Source organism: Oncorhynchus keta, chromosome 25 (assembly GCF_023373465.1).
Source record: "Oncorhynchus keta strain PuntledgeMale-10-30-2019 chromosome 25, Oket_V2, whole genome shotgun sequence".
Taxonomy (NCBI): Eukaryota; Metazoa; Chordata; class Actinopteri; order Salmoniformes; family Salmonidae; genus Oncorhynchus; species Oncorhynchus keta.
The window spans coordinates 13,150,693-13,172,692 of record NC_068445.1 but is presented as its reverse complement, the minus strand read 5'-3'; the positions used below and the strand labels follow the sequence as shown (position 1 = coordinate 13,172,692).

Sequence of the window (22,000 nt, the reverse complement as noted above, 5' to 3'; positions counted from 1 at the left end):
GCATCCTAAAATTCACACCAGTCCTCAAGTGAGTCTCTTGTAGAAATGTAACATTTGCACTAAAAAGACAGAATGACAATATTAGAACTGAACAATTCAGCCTCCCCCCCCCCATCCCAGACAGTACCTCCCCAAACGAGGTACAAGCCTAAATAGAACATGTTCTCTTCGCACAATATGTCTGTGAGAGTGCGGTTTTAAACCTAAACCCTCAGTCCCGCTCTTTAAAGTCGCGTTTTGTGTTAGTGGATCAAGCAGCAAAAAGAGAGAGAAATTAAAAGTGAATCCCTTGTGCAAACAAAATGACAAAAGCACCACTTGTAAATGTATATAATTATATTCCCAGTCTTATAACAGGCATTGAGAGAGAAAATAAATAAAATAAAAAAAGGCTCTCAACCAAAAACCTCATTTGAAGTAAGCAAATCGTAGTAAGACAATCATTAAAAAAAATTGTTTGTCTAGTTTGACGCTGCGACAACTTACAACCAAGACCAAAAAACTAAGTGTGCAAACTACGTTGAACGTTTGCTGGGCATAAATGATGCTCAAAACCTTTAAAATTGAAATGAAGACCCCCAAAAACATGAAGACCCCCAAAAACATGTAGCCTCGGAACATTTACTGTTTACTGTTTACTGGGTCGGTGCAAACCCATGCAGTAAACAAATAACCAAAAATATTTTGAGACACTATGTAAACAAAATGAAAATGTGAACGAGACAGCCTAGAAACAAATGAGTCAAGTAAAACCTTAATACAATGAAATTAAAATGACTGAATGCTTGTAAGGAACGCACACTAGATGATCAAAACATTAGATCACATCAAATAAGCCTGAATGGGTTGCGCCAACTCCCCAACTATACAAGACTAGTATGTTACAATGTTATAACTAAACATAATTGTACCACGGGTGGGCTACTTACTATCCACAGTTCGCAAGCAACAGTTGCGCGCTGCCTGGAAACAGTAGGGGAATAGTCCTGGTAGATGGAGAAGCTCTGTCCTTGAAAGCTCAGAGTGGTATTGCGGGCTCGTCGGAGAATTCCCAATCTTCTCATGGAAAAAGTGCACTCGAAGAATTATGTCACGGGGCCTCTCACCATCCCGGGGCTTTGGGCGCAGCGACCGGTGGGCTCGATCAATCAGGGGCTTCTCATCTAAGGCAAGAACATCCTTCAGCAGCCCAGAAACTAAATCTGTGGCGCGAGGCATTTCCGCTGACTCTGGGGCCGATACAAGTCTCAGGTTATTGTGGCTAGAGAATCCCTCTAAACTCACACAGCTCTCCTTCACCTTTTTCAGATCCGCAGCTAGGCGTTTCACGTCAGCCTCCAGGGATGTAGTTAAGTCAGAGACATTAGTAGCGGAGGTCTCCAGTGCTGCAATCGTTGTAGTGTGCGACGCCGTTGTTGTTTTGAGTGATGTGATTGCTGGCACCGTCTCGTTCCGCAGGATGGTTAGATCTGCTTTTAAAGTATCAGAAACCTCCTGTATTCGGGCCTCAATTGTAGCAACTACCTCCGTTTTCATTTCAACTATCTCGAAGCGTAGTAGTTTGATGGCCTTGAATGTTCATTTCAGTGCCGCCAGGCCAAGCCACACCCCCGGGTAAAGTATGAGTCCCCGGGCCCTCCGACTCAGGAGAGGGCGGTGATGAGAGTGGGTCTTGTAGGCCAGGTTTTCTCAAGTCATGTTTTTGGCCTTATGTTTCGTCGACATGCTGACATTAGAAAGCAAAGTAGTCTTGGTTTTTACGTAAAGGGATCACCAAACTAATATTTGAAAATAAATACGGTTCTGCTGCAAAATTCACATGAACTTTAAGAATACCACGGGAGCAAACAGAAAACACGTCAGTCGCACATGGCGTCCCTCCAACCCCCCCAACTCCGTTTTTTAAGGATGTGCATATGACCACCAAGCTTTCTCTGGTAAAGTCCCTCCCATTATTATTTTATATGTTTCATCTTGAAATATAAACATCTTTCTATAACCTATATGCATTGACCTTTACAATGGAATGCCTTTACATGGTCACATTGGCCTCAGCTGAGCAAAACTTAGCCTGCTTGTAGTAACTGTTGCCTTGTCCGTCTCTCCTCCCTCCCTCAGGTCCAGGAGTCTGTGGCTAGCTGCCTGCCCCCTCTGGTCCCTGCCATCAGGGAGGATGCTGGGGGGATGGTGCGGAAGCTGCTGCAGCTGCTGCTGGAGAGTGACAAGTACGCGGAGAGGAAGGGCGCGGCCTATGGCCTGGCAGGCCTGGTCAAAGGCCTGGGCATCCTGGCCCTCAAACAGCAGGACATCATGAGCACCCTGACCGACGCCATCCAGGACAAGAAGAACTTCAGACGCAGAGAGGGTTGGTGACTCCTCGCCAGTTGCTTAACCTTTGCTGGGCTCCATGGTTTAGTTGGTTCTACTGCTATCTGTGACTGATTCTTTTATACAGTTCTCTCTATTTTCCAGGTGCTCTGTTTGCCTTTGAGATGCTGTGCAACATGCTGGGGAAGCTGTTTGAGCCCTACGTGGTCCACGTGCTGCCTCACCTCCTGCTCTGCTTCGGGGACGGGAACCAGTATGTCAGAGAGGTAGGATGACCATTACCAGCTTCTCATTTCAATCCCACCTCCCTCTGCCTTTCCTCCTCTCTCACACCAAACACTCATTTTCCACCTAATAATTCTCACATTCACTCACGTTTATGTTGTGCATTACGCTCTGCCTAACCTCCCTGCCCTTTCCCAGGCGTCAGATGACTGTGCCAAGGCGGTGATGAGGAACTTGAGTGCCCATGGGGTGAAGCTGGTGCTGCCCTCCCTGCTGGTGGCTCTTGAGGAGGAATCCTGGAGGACAAAAGCAGGTGAGGGTCAACCCACAGCATCATGGGCCTTTTTAGAGAGCTCTGACCGCCATACCTCTTATCCTGTCCTTCCTTCCTCTGCACCCCACTACTGCTTCTGTTGCTCCCTCTCTCCCCCCCCTCTCTCTTCTCCTCCTCCCAGGTTCTGTCGAACTCCTGGGGGCCATGGCATACTGTGCCCCTAAGCAGCTGTCCTCCTGCCTGCCCAGCATTGTTCCCAAGCTGACCGAGGTGCTGACTGACTCCCATGTCAAAGTGCAGAATGCCGGCCAGCAGGCCCTACGACAGATTGGCTCTGTCATCCGCAACCCTGAGATCCTGGGTAAGAGGGCTGTGTTAAACTCTGAGATTTAGTTAGACAAATTACAAACTTCAGTTCAGAGCGGTATGAATAGGATAATATTTCAGATTTGTACTTCAGGATAGTTACTAACAGATATTCTGTCCCCCTCAGCCATAACCCCTATCCTGCTGGACGCCCTCACTGACCCCTCCCGTAAGACCCAGAACTGCCTGCAGACGCTGCTGGACACCAAGTTTGTCCACTTCATCGACGCCCCCTCCCTGGCCCTCATCATGCCTATCGTCCAGAGGGCCTTCCAGGACCGCTCCACTGACACTCGCAAGATGGCCGCTCAGATCATCGGCAACATGTACTCCCTCACCGACCAGAAGGTACAAAACAGCACTGGGATATTGAGTTGCATTGTACTACAATTAATCTTTTAAAATGCTCTGCTGTTTTATGTGTGTTTCTTTTGGTTGACACAATGGGTTGTCTTTCTGTTACAGGACCTGTCCCCATACCTGCCCAGTGTCATTCCTGGACTCAAAGCCTCTCTGCTGGACCCTGTGCCTGAGGTATGTGCATGTACCGAAGAGCTCATCAACAAACAAGTGAATGTGATTTGGTTACCTGATAACTCTCTCTCCTTCTCCACTCCTTCTCCACTCCTCTACCAGGTGCGTACCGTGTCTGCCAAGGCCCTGGGTGCCATGGTAAAGGGCATGGGTGAGTCGTGCTTTGATGACCTGCTTCCCTGGCTCATGGAGACCCTGGCATCTGAGCAGAGCTCTGTGGACCGCTCTGGAGCTGCCCAAGGTCTGGCTGAGGTGATGGCTGGGCTGGGAGTGGAGAAGCTGGACAAGCTGATGCCAGACGTGGTGCAGACGGCCAGCAAAGTGGACATCGCCTCCCACGTCCGCGACGGTTACATCATGATGTTCATCTACCTTCCACTCACCTTCGGGGACAGGTTCACACCCTACGTTGGCCCCATCATCCCCTGCATCCTCAAGGTAGGGAGCACTCTCCATTCACCACCATCCCTCTCTCTGGTTGTGATTACCTCTCACCAGTCTCCCCCTCTCCTCTGTTATCAGGCTCTTGCTGATGAGAATGAATATGTGAGAGACACTGCCCTGCGTGCCGGCCAGCGCATCATCAGCATGTACGCTGAGACGGCCATCGCTCTGCTGCTGCCTGAACTGGAACAGGGCCTGTTTGACGACCTCTGGAGGATTAGGTTAGACATCTACTCAAACATCATTTATGTGATAGTATAAGGTGTCGGGTGGGTGTTTATACTTTGCGTTTTACCAGGACAAATATGATTCTTCATGTTCTGAATCTTTCAGTGGTGTCTTTCTGTAACGTATCGACAATAAGCACCGAGCTCCGTTGACAGTGGTGCTGGTTTCTCGGCTAAACTTTTTAGGATTTTACATTTTGTGGTCGTCGTCTTCGAAGTTGTTTCCACAGATGCAAATGGGAAAATGAGCACGACACCAGCTGATTTAAATGTAAAAGGCTTAAATATGCTGAGTGTTCCATTGACATTTCAGAGATACGCTTGTTTTTGTGAGACGTCTGTGAAAAAGCACAAACTTTGCATTAATATGAACAGTGTATACTTAAATATGAAAATACTATTTCTCAAATCCGTCTGTTGTTTTATGTCCTCCGGATTTGAGAAGAAAGATGACAAGTTCAATGGTAAGCCTGTCCGGGAGCTTTAATTCTCGCACAGCATCCAGCCTATCTGACGCCATGCTATTTTCCTGATTTATGACCCGACAAAAATAACTGACTTCCATTGATTTATTTGCCCAAATTTTGACCATCCTACAAGGGTCAAAACGCCAGTATATTTTGAACAGGTTATGATAGAGACATGAGGTTTGGACCAATGGTTTTCTTGGAGGATTATCTACACTTTTGGTCAAAATGTGAATTTTTGATTGGATATTATATGCAACATTATATAGTATACTAAATTATTTTCTTGGAAATGTAAGTCTTAACTGAGCCTCCATGTTGTCTCTGGACCACAGATTCAGCTCTGTGCAGCTGCTGGGAGACCTACTGTTCCACATTTCAGGAGTCACAGGCAAGATGACCACTGAGACCGCTTCAGAGGACGATAACTTTGGCACGGCGCAGTCTAACAAGGTATTCTGACATGATTTTCCTGTATAGATTGTTGGTTCTATAATGGTTGATATGACTAGTAAATAATATTGAATGTATGTAGTGTTGGTGCTGAGCCCTCTTCCTCCTCTCCCCCAGGCTATCATCGGAGCGCTGGGTGGAGAGAGGCGTAACCGGGTCCTGTCTGGCCTCTATATGGGCCGTTCAGACACCCAGTTGGTGGTGCGACAGGCTTCCCTACACGTGTGGAAGATTGTGGTGTCCAACACACCCCGCACCCTTCGGGAGATCCTGCCCACCCTCTTCACTCTGTTGCTTGGCTTCCTGGCCTCCGACTGCCCCGACAAGAGAACGGTAACTCTACTGCTAGGATGTCTAGTATGTATGGAGCTGTTTCTTTATTGCTCTCACAACTGTTGAATGAGAGAGAATGGCACTGCAATGGATTGCAGCCATTTTACGGGCTTCTGACCAATCCTGCTATTTTCTGTGTTTGTTTTTTTGGTGCTGGAAGTACCAGTGCCACGCTCAATACGGAAGAGGTCCGATGACGCGGATACTAGGCTACAGGGCTGTTTCGCTAGCACAGACTGGAATATGTTCCTGGATTCATCCAATAACATTGAGGAGTTTACCACAGGGCTGTCCCCGATCCCCAAAAAATCTTAGTAGACCGAAAGTCGCCTGTTCTTTCAAACAATTGGTCGACATTTTAAAACGTGTATTTTTCCATATATAAACACACCCTATGTGTTTTAATAAAATCAACTATATATGCATTGAGCTTGTCTGATGCTTTAAGCGCACTGTTTGACGCAATAAGATACAAATTACTTAAGAGGGAGCCAGAGATCATGATAACCAGAAGAAAAAAAACTTAACCAGTCCCGACCATCCTCCTCCCGCTCCTACTGGCTTTTGCAGATTCTGCCGTTACTTTCCGGAAGTTGCTGGTAATAGGCTACATGAGTCGGCGGCAAGCTTTCTCATTTGGAATGCCAATTTGTCTTACCATTTCTACCGATGGGACTCCTGAGTGGCGCAGCTTTTAAGACACTGCATCTCAGTGCAAGAGGCGTCACTACAGTTCCTGGTTCGAATCCAGGCTGTATCACATCCGGTCGTTATTGGGAGTCCCATAGGGCGGCGCACAATTGGCCCAGCGTCGTCCGGGTTTGGCTGAGGTAGGCCGTTATTGTAAATATGAATTTGTTCTTAACTGACTTGCCTAGTTAAATTGATTTAATTCTGCTTGCCAGTTATGGTTTACATATGCATTTTTTTCGTTGAACAGTTTAATTTATTTCTAATAACGTGTTTGTATCTCAAAATCATTGTCATGTGATTAATCTAAATTTAATCTAAAAGAAAATTATATAAGCCTAAAAAGTAAATTCTATTGCCAACTATGTAAAAATAGCCTATAAAGCTAACAAATTAAAACATTGCAACCTGCAGGTAGAAAAATATCCTGATAAAAATGAATATCCAATAAATCACATTGGCTGCGCATGGCCTGTCTGCAACAAACTTGAAACATTGTATCAACTATTAACAGGTCCTACCCGAATTTGCAACATGGTGCCAGTGAGCTTGGTACAGACACAGCTGTAGGCCATTGCGCAAGGGACAAGTAATCAGGTAGACCTATTTTATGACTTTTCCGCTGGATCCGTGTATTTTTGTACCTTTTCTCCCCAATTTCATGATATCCAATTGGTAGTGTCTTGTACCATTGCAGCAACTCACGTACGGACTCGTGAGAGGTGAAGGTCGAGAGCCGTGCATCTTCCGGAACACATGACCATACCAAGCCGCACTGCTTAAGCTGCACCAATGTGTCGGAGGAAACGCCTTCCAACTGGCGACTGAAATCTAGCTTTACAGGCGCCCGGTCCGCCACAAGGAGTTGCTAGAGCGCGATGGGACAAGAACATCCCGGCCGGCCAAACCCGACGACGCTGGGCCAATTGTGAGCCGCCTCTTGGGTCTCCGGGTCACGGCGGGCTGTGACAGAGCCTGGGATTGAATCCGGGTCTGTAGTGACGCCTCAAGGAGCCACTCAAGGGCCCAGAGCATGACATTTGTCTCTTAAACACGGAGTGGTTATCAAAAGGGACAGAGCTGAAAATTATTTTAAAATACATTGAACTATTGTCATGGAGGTAAAAACGGACTGTTTGCTTGCTGTTTGAGCCGAAGAAAATGTTACTTTGAGAAGCTCCACTCCTCAGTGGTGCTGCATAAAGCCAATCAGAAAACCTATCAGATCCCCCAAATAGGCACATTTTATATGCCTATATTTGTGCACAGGCCAGGAATCCTGTAGGTCTAATTCTATGCGTAATCAGGTGCGCGTCCTTACTCAACATTAACAGGAGCACTCCAAACAAAATATTGACTAAATTGTCAACTCGTAAATGGTATGAAATAAACCAAAACTTGTTTCTCACAAGTGTAGCCTAGGTTGAGCGCTCTGCAAACAACGTTTCCACTGACAATGAGAACGGAAAGACTGTAATAATAATATATTGAGTGCATTAACAGATATTACCGTAACCAAACAAACATTGTAGATTTGAAATGATAGCATTTAAGGGTAAGTGTACTACCTATATATGTCATGGGGAATTGATATACACTAACAATCAAACCCAAACAATTCACACAATGAAGCTATGAAACAATGCATGTGCACAAATTGGTGGGAGAGAGCGCGTTCTGGAGAGACGTGCATTGTGCTGCCACACCCCTTCTTGGACTGTGCCCTCACCACAGCCTCTGCAATGGATTAGTTCACTGAGATGGGCACGAATAAGACAGTCTTATGTGCCATAAAAAATATAGATATATATTTTGCTTTTGTTTGCTTTTGTTGAACAACATCCCATCGACCAAACAATCGACCGGTCAACTAATTAGGGTTAGCCCTACTCGCAAGGCTGCCGACCCAGACTCTATCATCAAGTTCGCTTACGACACAACAGTAGTAGGCCAGATGACCAACAACAACGAGATCAGCCTACAGGGATGAGGTAGGCACTGTGACGGCGTGGTGCCAGGTAAACAACCTCTCTCTCTCAACGTTAGCAAACAAACAAGCTGATTATTGACTTGATTATGGACAAGAGGAATGAGGCTGGACACACCCCCAGCCTCATCAACCCGGCTGACAACACAACGGTGGTAGGCCTGATCAACGACGATAAAACTGAGACCCTGTAGGGTGGTACAAGGACAACCTCTCCCTCAACGTCAGCAAGACAAAGGAGCTGATCATGGACTAAAGGAAACGGAAGGGCAGAGCACACCACCATTCAGACCGACGGGGCTGTAGTGGAGCGGTTCGAGAGCTTCAAATTCCTCTGTGTCCATATACTAGGAATCTATTATGGTTCGCACACACCAACACAGTTGATAAAAGAGCACGACAATGCCTCTTCCCCCTCAGGAGGGTGAAAAGATTTGGCATGGGCCCTCATCCTCAAATTCTACAGCTGCCCCAATGAGAGCCTCTTGACTGGCTGCATCACCGCTTGGTATGGCAACTGCTTAGCATCCAACCACAAGGCGCTACAGAGGTTAGTGCGTTCGGCCCAGTGCATCACTGGGACGGAGCTCCCTGCCATCCAGGAGCTTTATACCAGGCGGTGTCAGAGGAAGACCCTAAGAATTATCAGACTCGCACGACCCAGGTCATAGATCGTGCTCTCTGCTACCGCTTGGCAAGCTGCCCCAATGCACCGAGTCAGTTTCTAACCCCAAGCCATAAGATTGCTAAATAGTTAGTGCAAAATGGGTCAATGGTTAACTATTTAACTAACTTTTTTGACTCATAACATTTGCTCCTGCTACTCGTTATTATCTGTCACTTTATTCCTAGTTAGATGTACATATTTACCTCATTTACCGTGAACCGCTTCACATCCACTCTGTACTGGTACCCCATGTATATTGCCAAGTTATCATTACTCATTGTGTATTTATTACATGTTTCTTTTCTACTTTTCTATTATTTCTCTATTTTCTTTCTCTCTGCATTGTAGGGAAGGGCCCGTAAGTAAGCATTTCACTGTTAGCCTACATCTGTTTACGAAGCATGTGATGAATACAATTCGATTTGATCCCCTTCGTCTATCTCTCTTTTGTCATGTACATTAGTCACACTAAGACAATTCAGTCTTCTTTTATTACTGAATTATAGTATTCTACACTTTTGTCTGAATTTGAGTGTTTGGATTCTGTGTTCTCTCCTGCTTCTGATCCCTGGGTTACTGAATGTGGCTTCTCTGTGTGTTCTAGATTGCTGCAAGGACACTTGGAGACCTGGTCCGTAAGCTGGGAGAGAAGATCCTCCCAGAGATCATTCCTATCCTGGAGGAGGGTCTGCGCTCCGAGAAGAGTGATGAGAGGCAGGGCGTGTGCATCGGTCTGAGTGAGATCATGAAGTCCACCAGCAGGGACGCGGTCAGTACCTCAACACATACCTGGTCACTTTTTAAAATTCATTCATTATTTAACCTGGAAGTCCCTTCAGATGAGTATACATAGAAGGGTTGTGTTGTGAAGTGATCCCATGGCAGAGAAGCAAGGTCACAATGCGTGTATGTTTCCAGGTGCTGATATTCTCTGAGTCCCTGGTCCCCACCGTGAGGAAGGCTCTGTGTGACCCCCTGGAGGAGGTACGAGAGGCTGCAGCCAAAACCTTTGAGCAGCTCCACGCCACCATCGGTCACCAGGCCCTGGACGACATCCTGCCTGCCCTGCTCAAACAGTTGGTGAGACGCACACTCACATACAAATACACACACGAATCCACTTTACCGCTAACATTCCTCTGTATCCACGCAGTAATACTCTCTCTCCTGTCCTTCTAATGTTAATGTTTCTGTGTGCAGGATGATGAGGAGACTGCAGAGTTTGCTCTGGACGGTCTGAAACAGGTGATGGCAGTGAAGAGCCGCTCTGTGCTGCCCTACCTGGTGCCCAAGGTGAGCTGTCCAAACATTACACACTCTACTAACAATGGTTCATCTCTGTGATCATTATTGGATTATATACCACTTTTCCTGATGCTTAAATGTTTTTAAAGTCTTTTATAGTTTGAGTGTAGTTCTGCGTATGAATGCTCTCCTCTCCCCTGTCAGCTCACTGCTCCTCCTGTGAACACGCGCGTGCTGGCCTTCCTGTCTGCTGTGGCTGGAGATGCTCTGACACGCCACCTGGGGGTCATCCTGCCTGCCCTCTACTCCTCTCTGAAAGACAAGCTGGGAACAGAGGAGGGGCAGCAGGTAACAACAGCATTCATGATTACAAGATGGTTATAAAGGAGTTCCAAGTGCAGGGGCACTACTTTAATTGTCGGTGGTCGTAACAGTCATCGTCTTGGGATAATATTACAGTGGTTCTTAGTGGGCAGTTGTGGTCCGTAGATGATAGGTATGTCCCCAGGTTTATATTACCCCCCGCGCCTCTCCTTCAGGAGCTGGCCAGCTGCCAGGCAGTGATCCTGTCTGTGGAAGATGAGGTGGGTCAGCGTATCATCATCGAGGACTTGCTAGAGGCCACCAGGTCACCGGATGCCGGCCTCAGACAGGCCGCCGCCACCATCCTCAACGGATACTTCTCCCGCACCCGCCTGGATTACAGCGCCCACACACGCAACCTGCTGTCAGGCCTCATCCGCCTGCTCAATGACTCCAACCCTGAGGTCCTGGTGCAGAGCTGGGACGCCATCAACTCCATCACCAAGGTTAGCAGTTGGCACCAAGAGCATTACAGGAACTAGGAATGGGTTTGTCTGGGTTAACTGAAGTCATACAGTTGTGTTGTGGATCGTTATGCAGCATTGATTTCATAGATAACCAATAGCCACTAGGTAATCTGGTTAAGTAACATAGTACAGTGGCAAGAACAAGTATGTGAACCCTTTAGAATGACCTGGATTTCTGCATAAATGGGTCATAAAATTTGATCTGTTCTTCATCTAAGTTACAACAATAGACAAACAGTCTGCTTAATCTAATAACACACAAACAATTATACGTTTTCATGTCTTTATTGAACACACCGTGTAAACATTCACAGTGTAGGGTGGGAAAAGTATGTGAACCCTTGGATTTAATAACAGGTTGATCACCCTTTTCCAGCAATAACCTCAACCAAACGTTTTCTGTCGGGTTGAGGTCAGGACTCTGAATGGGCCACTCCAGAAAGCATATTTTCTTCTGTTGAAGCCATTGTTGTTGATTTACTTCTGTGTTTTGGGTCGTTGTCCTGTTGCATCACCCAACTTCTGTTGAGCTTCAATTGAGGGACAGATAGTCTAACATTCTCCTACAAAATGTCTTGATAAACTTGGGAATTATTTTTCTGTGGATGATAGCAAGCTGTCCAGGCCCTGAGGCAGCAAAACAGCCCCAAACCATGATGCTCCCTCCACCATACTTTACAGTTGGGATGAGGTTTTGATGAGCTTGTGTTTCTTCCAAACAACACAACTTTATGTTTCATGTATACACAGAATATTTTGCCAGTAGTGCTGTGGAACATCCAAGTGCTCTTTTGCGAACTTCAGACGTACCAGCAATGTTTTTTTTGGACAGCAATGGGTTCTTCCGTGGTGTCTTCCCATGAACACCAGTCTTGTTTAGTGTTTTACGCATTTTAGATTTTTGTAAGTCTTTAGCTGACACTCTAGGATTCTTCTTAACCTCATTGCGCATTCTGCGCTGTGCTCTTGCAGTCGTCTTTGCAGGACAGCCACTCCTAGGGAGAGCAGCAACAGTGCTGAACTTTCTCCATTTATAAACAGTTTGTCATACCGTGGACTGATGAACATCAAGGCTTTTAGAGATACTTTTGTAACCCTTTCCAGCTTTATGCAAGGCAACAATTCTGAGATCTCCTTTGTTTGAGGCATGGTTCATATCAGGAAATGTTTCTTGTGAAATGCAAACTCAAATTTGGTGAGTGTTTTTTATAGGGCAAGGCAGCTCTAACCAACATCTCCAATCTCATCTCATTGATTGGACTCCAGGTTAACTGACTCCTGACTCCAATTAGCCTTTGGTCATTATCCTAGGGGTTCACATACTTTTTACAACCTACACTGTAAATGTTTAAATTATGTATTCAATATAGACATAACATTTGTGTTATTAGTTTAAGCACACTGTGTTTGTCCATTCTTGTGACTTGGATCAAGATCAGATCAGGAATGATGACAAATTCATGCAGAAATCCAGGTAATTCCAAAGGGTTCACATACTTTTTCTTGCCACTGTATGTATTGATGTGTGAGGTCATGTTAAACTCTAGTTCGTTTTTGTAGAAACTGGACGCTGGCAGCCAGCTGGCTCTGATTGACGACCTGCACAGAGACATCCGGTCAGTGGCAGTAGACGTTAAGGGTCAGCACCTGCCTGGGTTCTGTCTTCCCAAAAAGGTAGGCCTCTCTCTCCTCTTGACATGTACAGTCACATCCTCAAGCTGACTAGTTTTGATATATCTTTTGGCTCTCTCCTCTCCTCTAACTCTCTCTCCTCTTTCCCTCTTCCCCAGGGTGTGACCTGCATCCTGCCAGTGTTGAGGGAAGGAGTGTTGACAGGCAGTCCTGAGCAGAAAGAGGAGGCGGCCAAAGCGCTGGGAGGAGTCATCAAGCTGACCTCCTCTGAGGCTCTGCGACCGTCTGTGGTCAACATCACTGGACCGCTCATCCGTATCCTGGGAGACCGCTTTGCCTGGAGCGTGAAGACCTCTCTGCTAGAGACACTCACCCTGCTGCTGGCCAAGGTGAGTGTCTGCTTTTGATTTTGAGGTTAAAGGTTTCGTTTGGTAAGCACAAAATGGGAGACAGGAGAAACATTTTGAAATGTGGTTAATAAATGAAATAATCCAAAAATACGATTTTTTTTTTCTCAACGTTTTCCCATTTTGTGCCCACTAAACACAATCCTGTTGTTTCCTCCCTGCTGGAAGAATGGTTGGCATCTTGCTCTGGTCCTGAACCTGTTGCTCTGCCCCTGTCTCCAGGTAGGCATAGCCCTGAAGCCCTTCCTGCCCCAGCTCCAGACCACCTTCCTGAAGGCTCTGCAGGACTCTAGCCGGGCGGTCAGGCTGAAGGCTGCTGAGGCCCTGGGCCAGCTGGTCTCCATCCACAGCAAGGTGGACCCCCTATTTACAGAGCAGCTCTCTGCCATCCACAATGCTGAGGACTCAGGAGTCAGGTATGCAAAACCAGGGAATTCTGGGTAACTGAGAAACACAATGTGAAGAGTAGTGATCAGTTCCATATAGGATTCCTCTCATTTAGGATTTTTGGGGGGATTGATTAGATTCAATCAATCAGCCTAGTGTTTTGCTCCCTTTTTTCAGGGAGACCATGCTACAAGCCTTACGATTCGTCATCCAGGGAGCAGGGTCAAAGGTTGACCCAGCCATCAGGAAAAACATCACCACCACATTGCTGAGTATGCTGGGTCATGATGAGGTATGTTTACAAGCAGATACACTGACTAAGCATGTGTGAATGCAACATATGTTTTTTAGGCAGTCTACTGATACCCCCCCTTCTGTCTCTCAATGGTAATTGCTAGAATTGAGTATAAAACTTTCCGTTTAATCTTGCTAGCTAAATATATTGTAGCCCTGCAATACTGAACCTGGCATAAGCATTTCGGTACACCTGCAATAACATCTGCTAAACCCGTGTATGTGACCAATAAGATTTGATTTGATAAGGACATATTCAGCTCCATGTTTCAATGAAAGGATCTTTCAGAGTGCTATGTTTAGTTTTTACCTCTGATCGAACTAGACTTCCGTCAGTCAAGGCAGGATGTGGCTTAATGAAAGGGGTTTTTAGGCCTCCTTATCAGCCAGTGTGTATGAAAGCCTTATATAGAATCATTTAGTTCTAACTTTGTGTGTGTGTAGGATGCTACACGCATGTCCTCAGCAGGTTGTTTAGGAGAGCTGTGTGCCTTCCTGTCTGAAGAGGATCTGAGGAGTGTGTTGCTCCAGCATGTCCTGGGTAAGAATTTACACTATCACACCATACTCTTCGCCCACGCACAACCCTTTATATAGCACAAACATTCACACTTAGATAAAAGGTATTCACACATTGAATTTACACGTTATAATTTCTAACACTTAACTCTTGACTATCAAGACTATAATGTAGTAAGGAAAGACTTCTGTTTAACCTATGAAAAATGTTCCCGTTCTTCACCTAGCTGACATATCAGGAGTGGACTGGATGGTGCGTCATGGTCGCAGTATGACTCTGGCCATCGCAATCAAGTCTGCCCCTGAGCAGCTGTGTGTGGAGGAGTACAGTTCAACCGTGACGGAGGCCATCCTGGCCAGTGCCACCGCAGACAGGGTAGGAACTTCATACATCTGGTCAGATCTAAGTGGACACCGCTCCTTTTAGTTTACTCATTCTGTTCACCCAGACAGTGGAAGGATTGGCTCGTCAAGCACTTTTTCCCTTGCCAAACCATACCTCTTTCTCCTCTCTGACTGAACACCGTGCACGGTCGACTCCTCCAGATCCCCATAGCTACCAGTGGGATCAGAGCCATGGGCTACCTGATGAGACATCATCTCAGAACCGAGGAAGGAAGTGGCTCATCACAGCGCATCATCTCACAGTTTGTGAAGGTGAGGCAGGGGGGTACTTTCTCAGGAGTAATCTGTTACGTCACCCCCCCATTTACAAAATGAATGTTTCTCAAATCAAGCACAAATCAAGCAAATAGACATACCCAAAAGTAACTGCAATTCATGTGTAATTACATGATTCTGACATGCCAAAACCTGGTATATTATGAGGTTATGAGATTATGAGGAAATTATCAGAAGGTAGGAGTTATAGTTCAGAATACACAAGATCAAGCACACACTAACTTTTTTTATTTTGAAAGTCATCTTTCATTGACAAGCTATAAGTGAATTATTTATGCCCAGAGCTGGAAACACATCAGATGGCTACCACAACATGTGAAAAATATCAGAAGAAAGAAAATGGGTTTGATAGACCTAACAACTAGAAATGGGCAGATGTTATAGTAAGTGGTGTCAGGTGTGGTCACATGATGTTTGCAAGTGTCCCTAAACCTCTCCAAAGCGGCATATGTCTGTAAATTAGGTAATTCCAGTGCTATTACATATTTGCAATCACTAAATGCTAGTTGTTCAGTATAAAAACACAATTTTTATCATATCTACCTCAATCAAACATTGTGGTGGTATAGGGTATCCAGGGTACATTCAAGTGTCCTTTCAACCTCTCCAAAGTGTCCAAATGTGGTAATTGCACTATTTTTGCACACTGGATGTACCTAAAAGCTATTGTTCACTATAACTAAGTTTCTACAACACCAACCTCAAACATTGTGGTGGTGTCGTGGTTCTTACAGGGGATATCTAAGTGTTTTATCAACCTCTCCAAAGTGCCTGAACGTTTAGCCGAGGCATATCCAACGTATTGGTCCCACATACAAATGAACTGTTTACAAAAACAATATAAAGCAACAGATATACAGTACCAGTCAAAAGTTTATCACACCTTCATTCAATGGTTTTTCTTTATTTTGACTATTGTAGAATAATAGTGAAGACATCAAAACTATGAAATAACACATTGAATCATGTAGAAACCAAAAAGGTGTTAACCAAATCAAAATATATTTCAGATTCTTTTAAGTAGCCACCCTTTGCCTTGACAGATTTGCACACTCTTGGATTTCTCTCAACCAGCTCCACCTGGAATGCTTTTCCAACCGTCTTGAAGGAGTTCCCACATTTGCTGAGCACTTGTTGGCTGCTTTTCTTTCACTTTGCAGTCCAACTCATCCCAAACCATCTCAATTGTGTTGAGGTCTGGTGATTGTGGAGACCAGGTCATCTGATGCAGCACTCCATCACTCTCCTTCTTGGTCAAATAGGCCTTACACAGCCTGGAGGTGTGTTGGGTCATTGTCCAGTTGAAAAACAAATGATAGTCCCACTAAGCTTCAAATCAGATGGGATTGCGTATCGCTGCAGTATTCTGTGGTAGCCATGCTGGTTAAGTGTGCCTTAAATTCTAAATATAATCGCAGTGTTACCAGCAAAGCACCATCACCTCCATGCTTCACGGTGGGAACCACACATGCGGATATCATCCGTTCACCTACTCCCCGTCTCACAAAGACAGAGGTTGGAACCAAAAATCTCAAATTTGGACTCATCAGACCAAAGGACAGATTTCCACTGTTCTGATGTCCATTACTTGTTTCTTGGCCCAAGCAAGTCTTCTTATTAGTGTCCTTTAGTAGTGGTTTATTTGCAGCAATTTGACCATGAAGGCCTGATTCACGCAGTCTCCTCCTCGATTATGTTGAGATGTGTCTGTTACTTGAACTCTGAAGCATTTTTATTTGGGATTCAATTTCTGTAGCTGGAAGCTCTAATTAACTTCTCTCCAGCAGAGGTAACTCTTGAGTCTTCCTTTCCTGTGGTGGTCATCATGAGAGCCAGTTTCATTATAGCACTTGATGGTTTTTGCAACTACACTTGAAGAAACGTTCAAAGTTCTTGACATTTTCATTGACTGACCTTCATGTCTTAAAGTAATGATGGACTATCGTTTCCCTGCTTATTTGAGCTGTTCTTTCCATAATATGGACTTGGTCTTTTACCACATAGGGCTATTCTGTATACCACCCCTACCATGTCACAACACAACTGATTGATTGGCTCAAATGCATTAAAAAGGAAATAAATTCCATATTCACTTTTAACAAGGCACACCTGTTAATTGAAATGCATTCCAGGTGACTACCTCATGAAGCTGGTTGAGAGAATGCCAAGAGTGTGCAAAGCTGTCAAGGCAAAGGGTAGCTACTTTGAAGAATCTCAATTATAAAATATATTTAACACTTTTTTGGTTACTACATGATACCATGTGTTATTTCATAGTTTTGATGTCTTCACTATTATAGTACAAATGAAGAAAAACCCTGGAATGAGTAGGTGTGTCCAAACTTTTGACTGGTGCTATACATAAGAGATTTTCTAAATATTTTTTATCAAACACACTTGGTTACACACCTGTCCTTCACTAAGAAAGGTGCAAAAATATAAATAAGCTGAACTATTTACAAATGGCATTCGTGTTCGTTTTACATCCCAGGTGTAGATGATTAGATTTCACTTTCACCGTAGCTTATGCATGTCGTTTTTATTTGATTTATTTCACCTTTATTTATTTAACCAGGTAGGCCAGTTGAGAACAAGTTCTCATTTACAACTGCGACCTGGCCAAGATAAAGCAAAGCAGTGTGACAAAAACAACACAGAGTTACACATGGGATAAACAGACGTACAATCAATAACACAATAGAAATATCTCTATACAGTGTGTTCCCCTTGTTGGGGAAGGATTGCTCTCAAACGTCATCAAAATCCTCTGCATCCTCCATTCTGAAGTACAGTTGACTAAATTTACTAAATGACATTACTGTAAAGTAAAAACACCAGTGACTCACATAGGTGAACTGCACACACACACAATGCAAACCATAACACTTAAGAGAGAAAGGCAGAGGTGTCAACCACAAATGAACAATGGGAGTGAGAGTGCAGTGGCCTCAAGTTACAAGATGGTACGTAGAACAGCAAACAGTGAACTAATATGAAACATAGACAATAACTACTTTGGAATTATATAACATTGAAATGACTTGTTATGTAGGCCTATGTAAACTAAATCCAAAGCACAAAAAGCTTACTTATAAAAAATGAAATGCAAACATTAAATTAGGTCGACCGACTAATCGGCATTTCAAGTTTTCGTAACAATCGGTAATCAGCATTTTTGGATTACATTGCACTCCACGAGGAGACTGCGTGGCAGGCTGACCACCTGTTACGCGAGTGCAGCAAGGAGCCAAGGTAAGTTGCTAGCTAGCATTAAACTTAACCTATAAAAAACTATCAATCTTAACATAATCACTAGTTAACTACACATGGTTGATGATATTACTAGTTTAACTAGCTTGTCCTGCGTTGCAAATATTCAATGCGGTGCCTGTTAATTTATCGTCAAATCACAGCCTACTTCGCCAAACGGGTGATTTAACAAGCGCATTCGCGAAAAAAGCACTGTCGTTGCACCAATGTACCTAACCATAAACAGCAATGCCTTTCTTAAAAATCAATACACAAGTATATTCTTTAAACCTGCATATTTAGTTAAAAGAAATTCATGTTAGCAGGCAATATTAACTAGGGACATTGTGTCACTTCTCTTGCGATCTGTGCAAGCAGAGTCAGGGTATATGCAGCAGTTTGACCCTTCTGGCTCGTTGTGAACTGTGTGAAGACCATTTCTTCCTAACGAAGACCATAATTCACTTTCCTGTGTTTGCCAGCAGCTCTTCGCAATGCTTGAAGCACAGCGCTGTTTATGACTTCAAGCCTATCAACTCGCGATATTAGGCTGGCAATACTATAGTGCCTAGAAGAACATCCAATAGTCAAAGGTATATGAAATACAAATGGTATAGAGAGAAAGTCCTATAATTCCTATTATAACAATAACCTAAACCTTCTTAAGTGGGAATATTGAAGACATGTTAAAAGGAACCACCAGCTTTCATATGTTCTCATGTTCTGAGCAAGGAATATATTAAACATTAGCTTTTTTACATGGCACATATTGCACTTTTACTTTCTTGTTTTTGTTAGTTAGATTACTTGTTGGTTATTACTGCATTGTCGGAACGAGAAGCACAAGCATTTCGCTACACTGGCATTAACATCTGCTAACCATGTGTATGTGACAAATAAAATGTGATTTGATTTGATACAGGCACGTGGAGGCCACACACACTACTGAGCTTCATTTTGACTTGTTTTAAGGACATTACATCAATGTTGGATCAGCCTGTAGTGTGGTTTTCCAACCTCTCTGGTACCATTACATTTACATTTACATTTAAGTCATTTAGCAGACGCTCTTATCCAGAGCGACTTACAAATTGGTGCATTCACCTTATGACATCCAGTGGAACAGCCACTTTACAATAGTGCATCTAAATATTTTAAGGGGGGTGAGAAGGATTACTTTATCCTATCCTAGGTATTCCTTAAAGAGGTGGGGTTTCAGGTGTCTCCGGAAGGTGGTGATTGACTCCGCTGTCCTGGCGTCGTGGGGAGTTTGTTCCACCATTGGGGGCCAGAGCAGCGAACAGTTTTGACTGGGCTGAGCGGGAACTGTACTTCCTCAGTGGTAGGGAGGCGAGTAGGCCAGAGGTGGATGAACGCAGTGCCCTTGTTTGGGTGTAGGGCCTGATCAGAGCCTGGAGGTACTGAGGTGCCGTTCCCCTCACAGCTCCGTAGGCAAGCACCATGGTCTTGTAGCGGATGCGAGCTTCAACTGGAAGCCAGTGGAGAGAGCGGAGGAGCAGGGTGACGTGAGAGAACTTGGGAAGGTTGAACACCAGACGGGCTGCAGCGTTCTGGATGAGTTGTAGAGGTTTAATGGCACAGGCAGGGAGCCCAGCCAACAGCGAGTTGCAGTAATCCAGACGGACGTACCAGTGGGACGGTAGCATCCCACCTCGACAACAGCAAGTGAATTTGCAGGGCGCCAAATTCAAAACAACAGAAATCCCATAATTAAAATTCCTCAAACATATAAGTATTATACACCAATGTAAACAGACTTCTTGTAAATCAAACCACAGTGTCCAATTTCAAAAAGGCTTTATGGCGAAAGCACACCAAACGATTATGTTAGGTCAGTGCCTGGTCACAGAAAACCATACAGCCATTTTCCAGCCAAGGAGAGGGCTCACAAAAGTCAGAAATAGCGATTTAAGTTAATCACTAACCTTTGATCTTCATCAGATGGCACTAACAGGACTTCATGTTACACAATAAATGTGTGTTTTGTTCGATAAAGTTAATCTTCATGTCCAAAAACCTCAGTTGAAATTGGCATGTTATGTACAGTAATCATTGTCTCAAACAAACATCCGGTGACATTTCAGAGAGCCACATCAAATGACAGAAATACTCATCATAAACACAAGTTTTATACGTAGGATTAAAGATAAACGTCTTTTTTGGGGAAAAATAACGTTCCCAAAGTAAACGTCCTATTTCTCAGGACCAGATGCTAGAATATGCATATAATTGACAGCTTAGGATAGAAAACACTAAAGTTTCCAAAACTGTAAAAATATTGTCTGAGTATAACAGAACTGATATTGCAGGAGAAAGCCTAAGAAAAATCCAATCAGGAAGTGACTCGTGTTTTGAAACCGTTGTATTCCTATGCACACCTATTGGCCATTGAAAGAGATATCAACCAGATTTATTTTTCTACGTATTCCCGAAGGTGTCTTACAGCATTTTGACGTAGTTTCACGCCTTTATGTTGAAGAATGAGTGTAAAGACTACATTGCATAAGTGGCCAGCTGAGGGCTCTCACAGTGATTCTTGTGTAAAAGTCAAGAGGTAGTCATTTTTCCTCTCGCTCCTACTGAAAAGCCAATTGTCCCGGTTGATATATTATCGAATAGATATTTGAAAAACACCTTGAGGATTGAATATAAAAAACATTTGCCATGTTTCTGTCGATATTATGGATATAATTTGGAATTTTGTTCGGCGTTGTCGTGACCGCTATTTCCGGTGGATTTCCCAACATAACATGACCAACAAACGGAGGTATTTTGGGTATAAAAATAATCTTTATGGAACAAAAGGAACATTTGCTGTCCAACTGGGAGTCTCGTGAGCGAAAACATCCGAAGCTCATCAAAGGTAAACGGTTAATTTGATTGCTTTTCTGATTTTCGTGACCAAGCTTCCTGCTGCTAGCTGGACATAATGCTATGCTAGGCTATCGATAAACTTACACAAACGCTTGTCTTGCTTTGGCTGTAAAGCATGATTTCAAAATCTGAGATGAGAGGGTGATTAACAAAAGGCTAAGCCGTGTTTCACTATATTTCACTTGTGATGTCATGAATATGAATATTTTCTAGTAATATTTTTGGACCGTTGCGCTATGCTAATTAGTGTAGTTGATGACATCCCGGATCCGGGAAATGGGTAGTTCCAAGATTAACTAAGAGGCTCCTCGGTCCTCCACTCGTTACCTGTATTAATGGCACCTGTTTGAACTTGTTATCAGTATAAAAGACAGTCACACTCCAAACTCCACTATGGCCAAGACCAAAGAGCTGTCAAAGGACACCAGAAACAAAATTGTAGACCTGCACCAGGCTGGGAAGACTGAATCTGCAATAGGTAAGCAGCTTGGTTTGAGGAAATCAACTGTGGGAGCAATTATTAGGAAATGGAAGACATACAAGACCAATGATAATCTCCCTCGATCTTGGGCTCCACGCAAGATCTCACCCCGTGGGGTCAAAATGATCACAAGAACGGTGAGCAAAAATTCCAGAACCACACGGGGGGACCTAGTGGATGACCTGCAGAGAGCTGGGACCAAAGTAACAAAGCCTACCATCAGTAACACACTACGCCGCCAGGGACTCAAATCCTGCAGTGCCAGACATGTCCCCCTGCTTAAGCCAGTACATGTCCAGGCCCGTCTGAAGTTTGCTAGAGAGCATTTGGATGATCCAGAAGAAGATTCGGAGAATGTCATATGGTCAGATGAAACCAAAATATA

At 44.3% G+C, this 22,000-nt stretch overlaps 1 protein-coding gene across 1 annotated transcript in view; it reads left to right on the top strand.

Annotated features, from left to right (window-relative positions):
• LOC118358227 (eIF-2-alpha kinase activator GCN1) overlaps nucleotides 1–22,000 on the top strand; it is a 42,568-nt gene that overhangs the window by 18,059 nt on the left and 2,509 nt on the right. Inside the window, exons 34-55 of the mRNA XM_035735801.2 lie at nucleotides 2,119–2,365; nucleotides 2,473–2,594; nucleotides 2,752–2,866; nucleotides 3,009–3,188; nucleotides 3,321–3,541; nucleotides 3,659–3,727; nucleotides 3,830–4,165; nucleotides 4,250–4,392; nucleotides 5,201–5,318; nucleotides 5,436–5,651; nucleotides 9,600–9,764; nucleotides 9,914–10,075; nucleotides 10,196–10,288; nucleotides 10,445–10,588; nucleotides 10,780–11,049; nucleotides 12,631–12,744; nucleotides 12,861–13,091; nucleotides 13,332–13,525; nucleotides 13,674–13,788; nucleotides 14,235–14,331; nucleotides 14,537–14,685; nucleotides 14,856–14,966. Of these exons, the coding sequence (XP_035591694.1) occupies nucleotides 2,119–2,365; nucleotides 2,473–2,594; nucleotides 2,752–2,866; nucleotides 3,009–3,188; nucleotides 3,321–3,541; nucleotides 3,659–3,727; nucleotides 3,830–4,165; nucleotides 4,250–4,392; nucleotides 5,201–5,318; nucleotides 5,436–5,651; nucleotides 9,600–9,764; nucleotides 9,914–10,075; nucleotides 10,196–10,288; nucleotides 10,445–10,588; nucleotides 10,780–11,049; nucleotides 12,631–12,744; nucleotides 12,861–13,091; nucleotides 13,332–13,525; nucleotides 13,674–13,788; nucleotides 14,235–14,331; nucleotides 14,537–14,685; nucleotides 14,856–14,966 (3,612 nt within the window). The remainder of the gene's footprint in view (nucleotides 1–2,118; nucleotides 2,366–2,472; nucleotides 2,595–2,751; nucleotides 2,867–3,008; nucleotides 3,189–3,320; nucleotides 3,542–3,658; nucleotides 3,728–3,829; nucleotides 4,166–4,249; nucleotides 4,393–5,200; nucleotides 5,319–5,435; nucleotides 5,652–9,599; nucleotides 9,765–9,913; nucleotides 10,076–10,195; nucleotides 10,289–10,444; nucleotides 10,589–10,779; nucleotides 11,050–12,630; nucleotides 12,745–12,860; nucleotides 13,092–13,331; nucleotides 13,526–13,673; nucleotides 13,789–14,234; nucleotides 14,332–14,536; nucleotides 14,686–14,855; nucleotides 14,967–22,000) is intronic.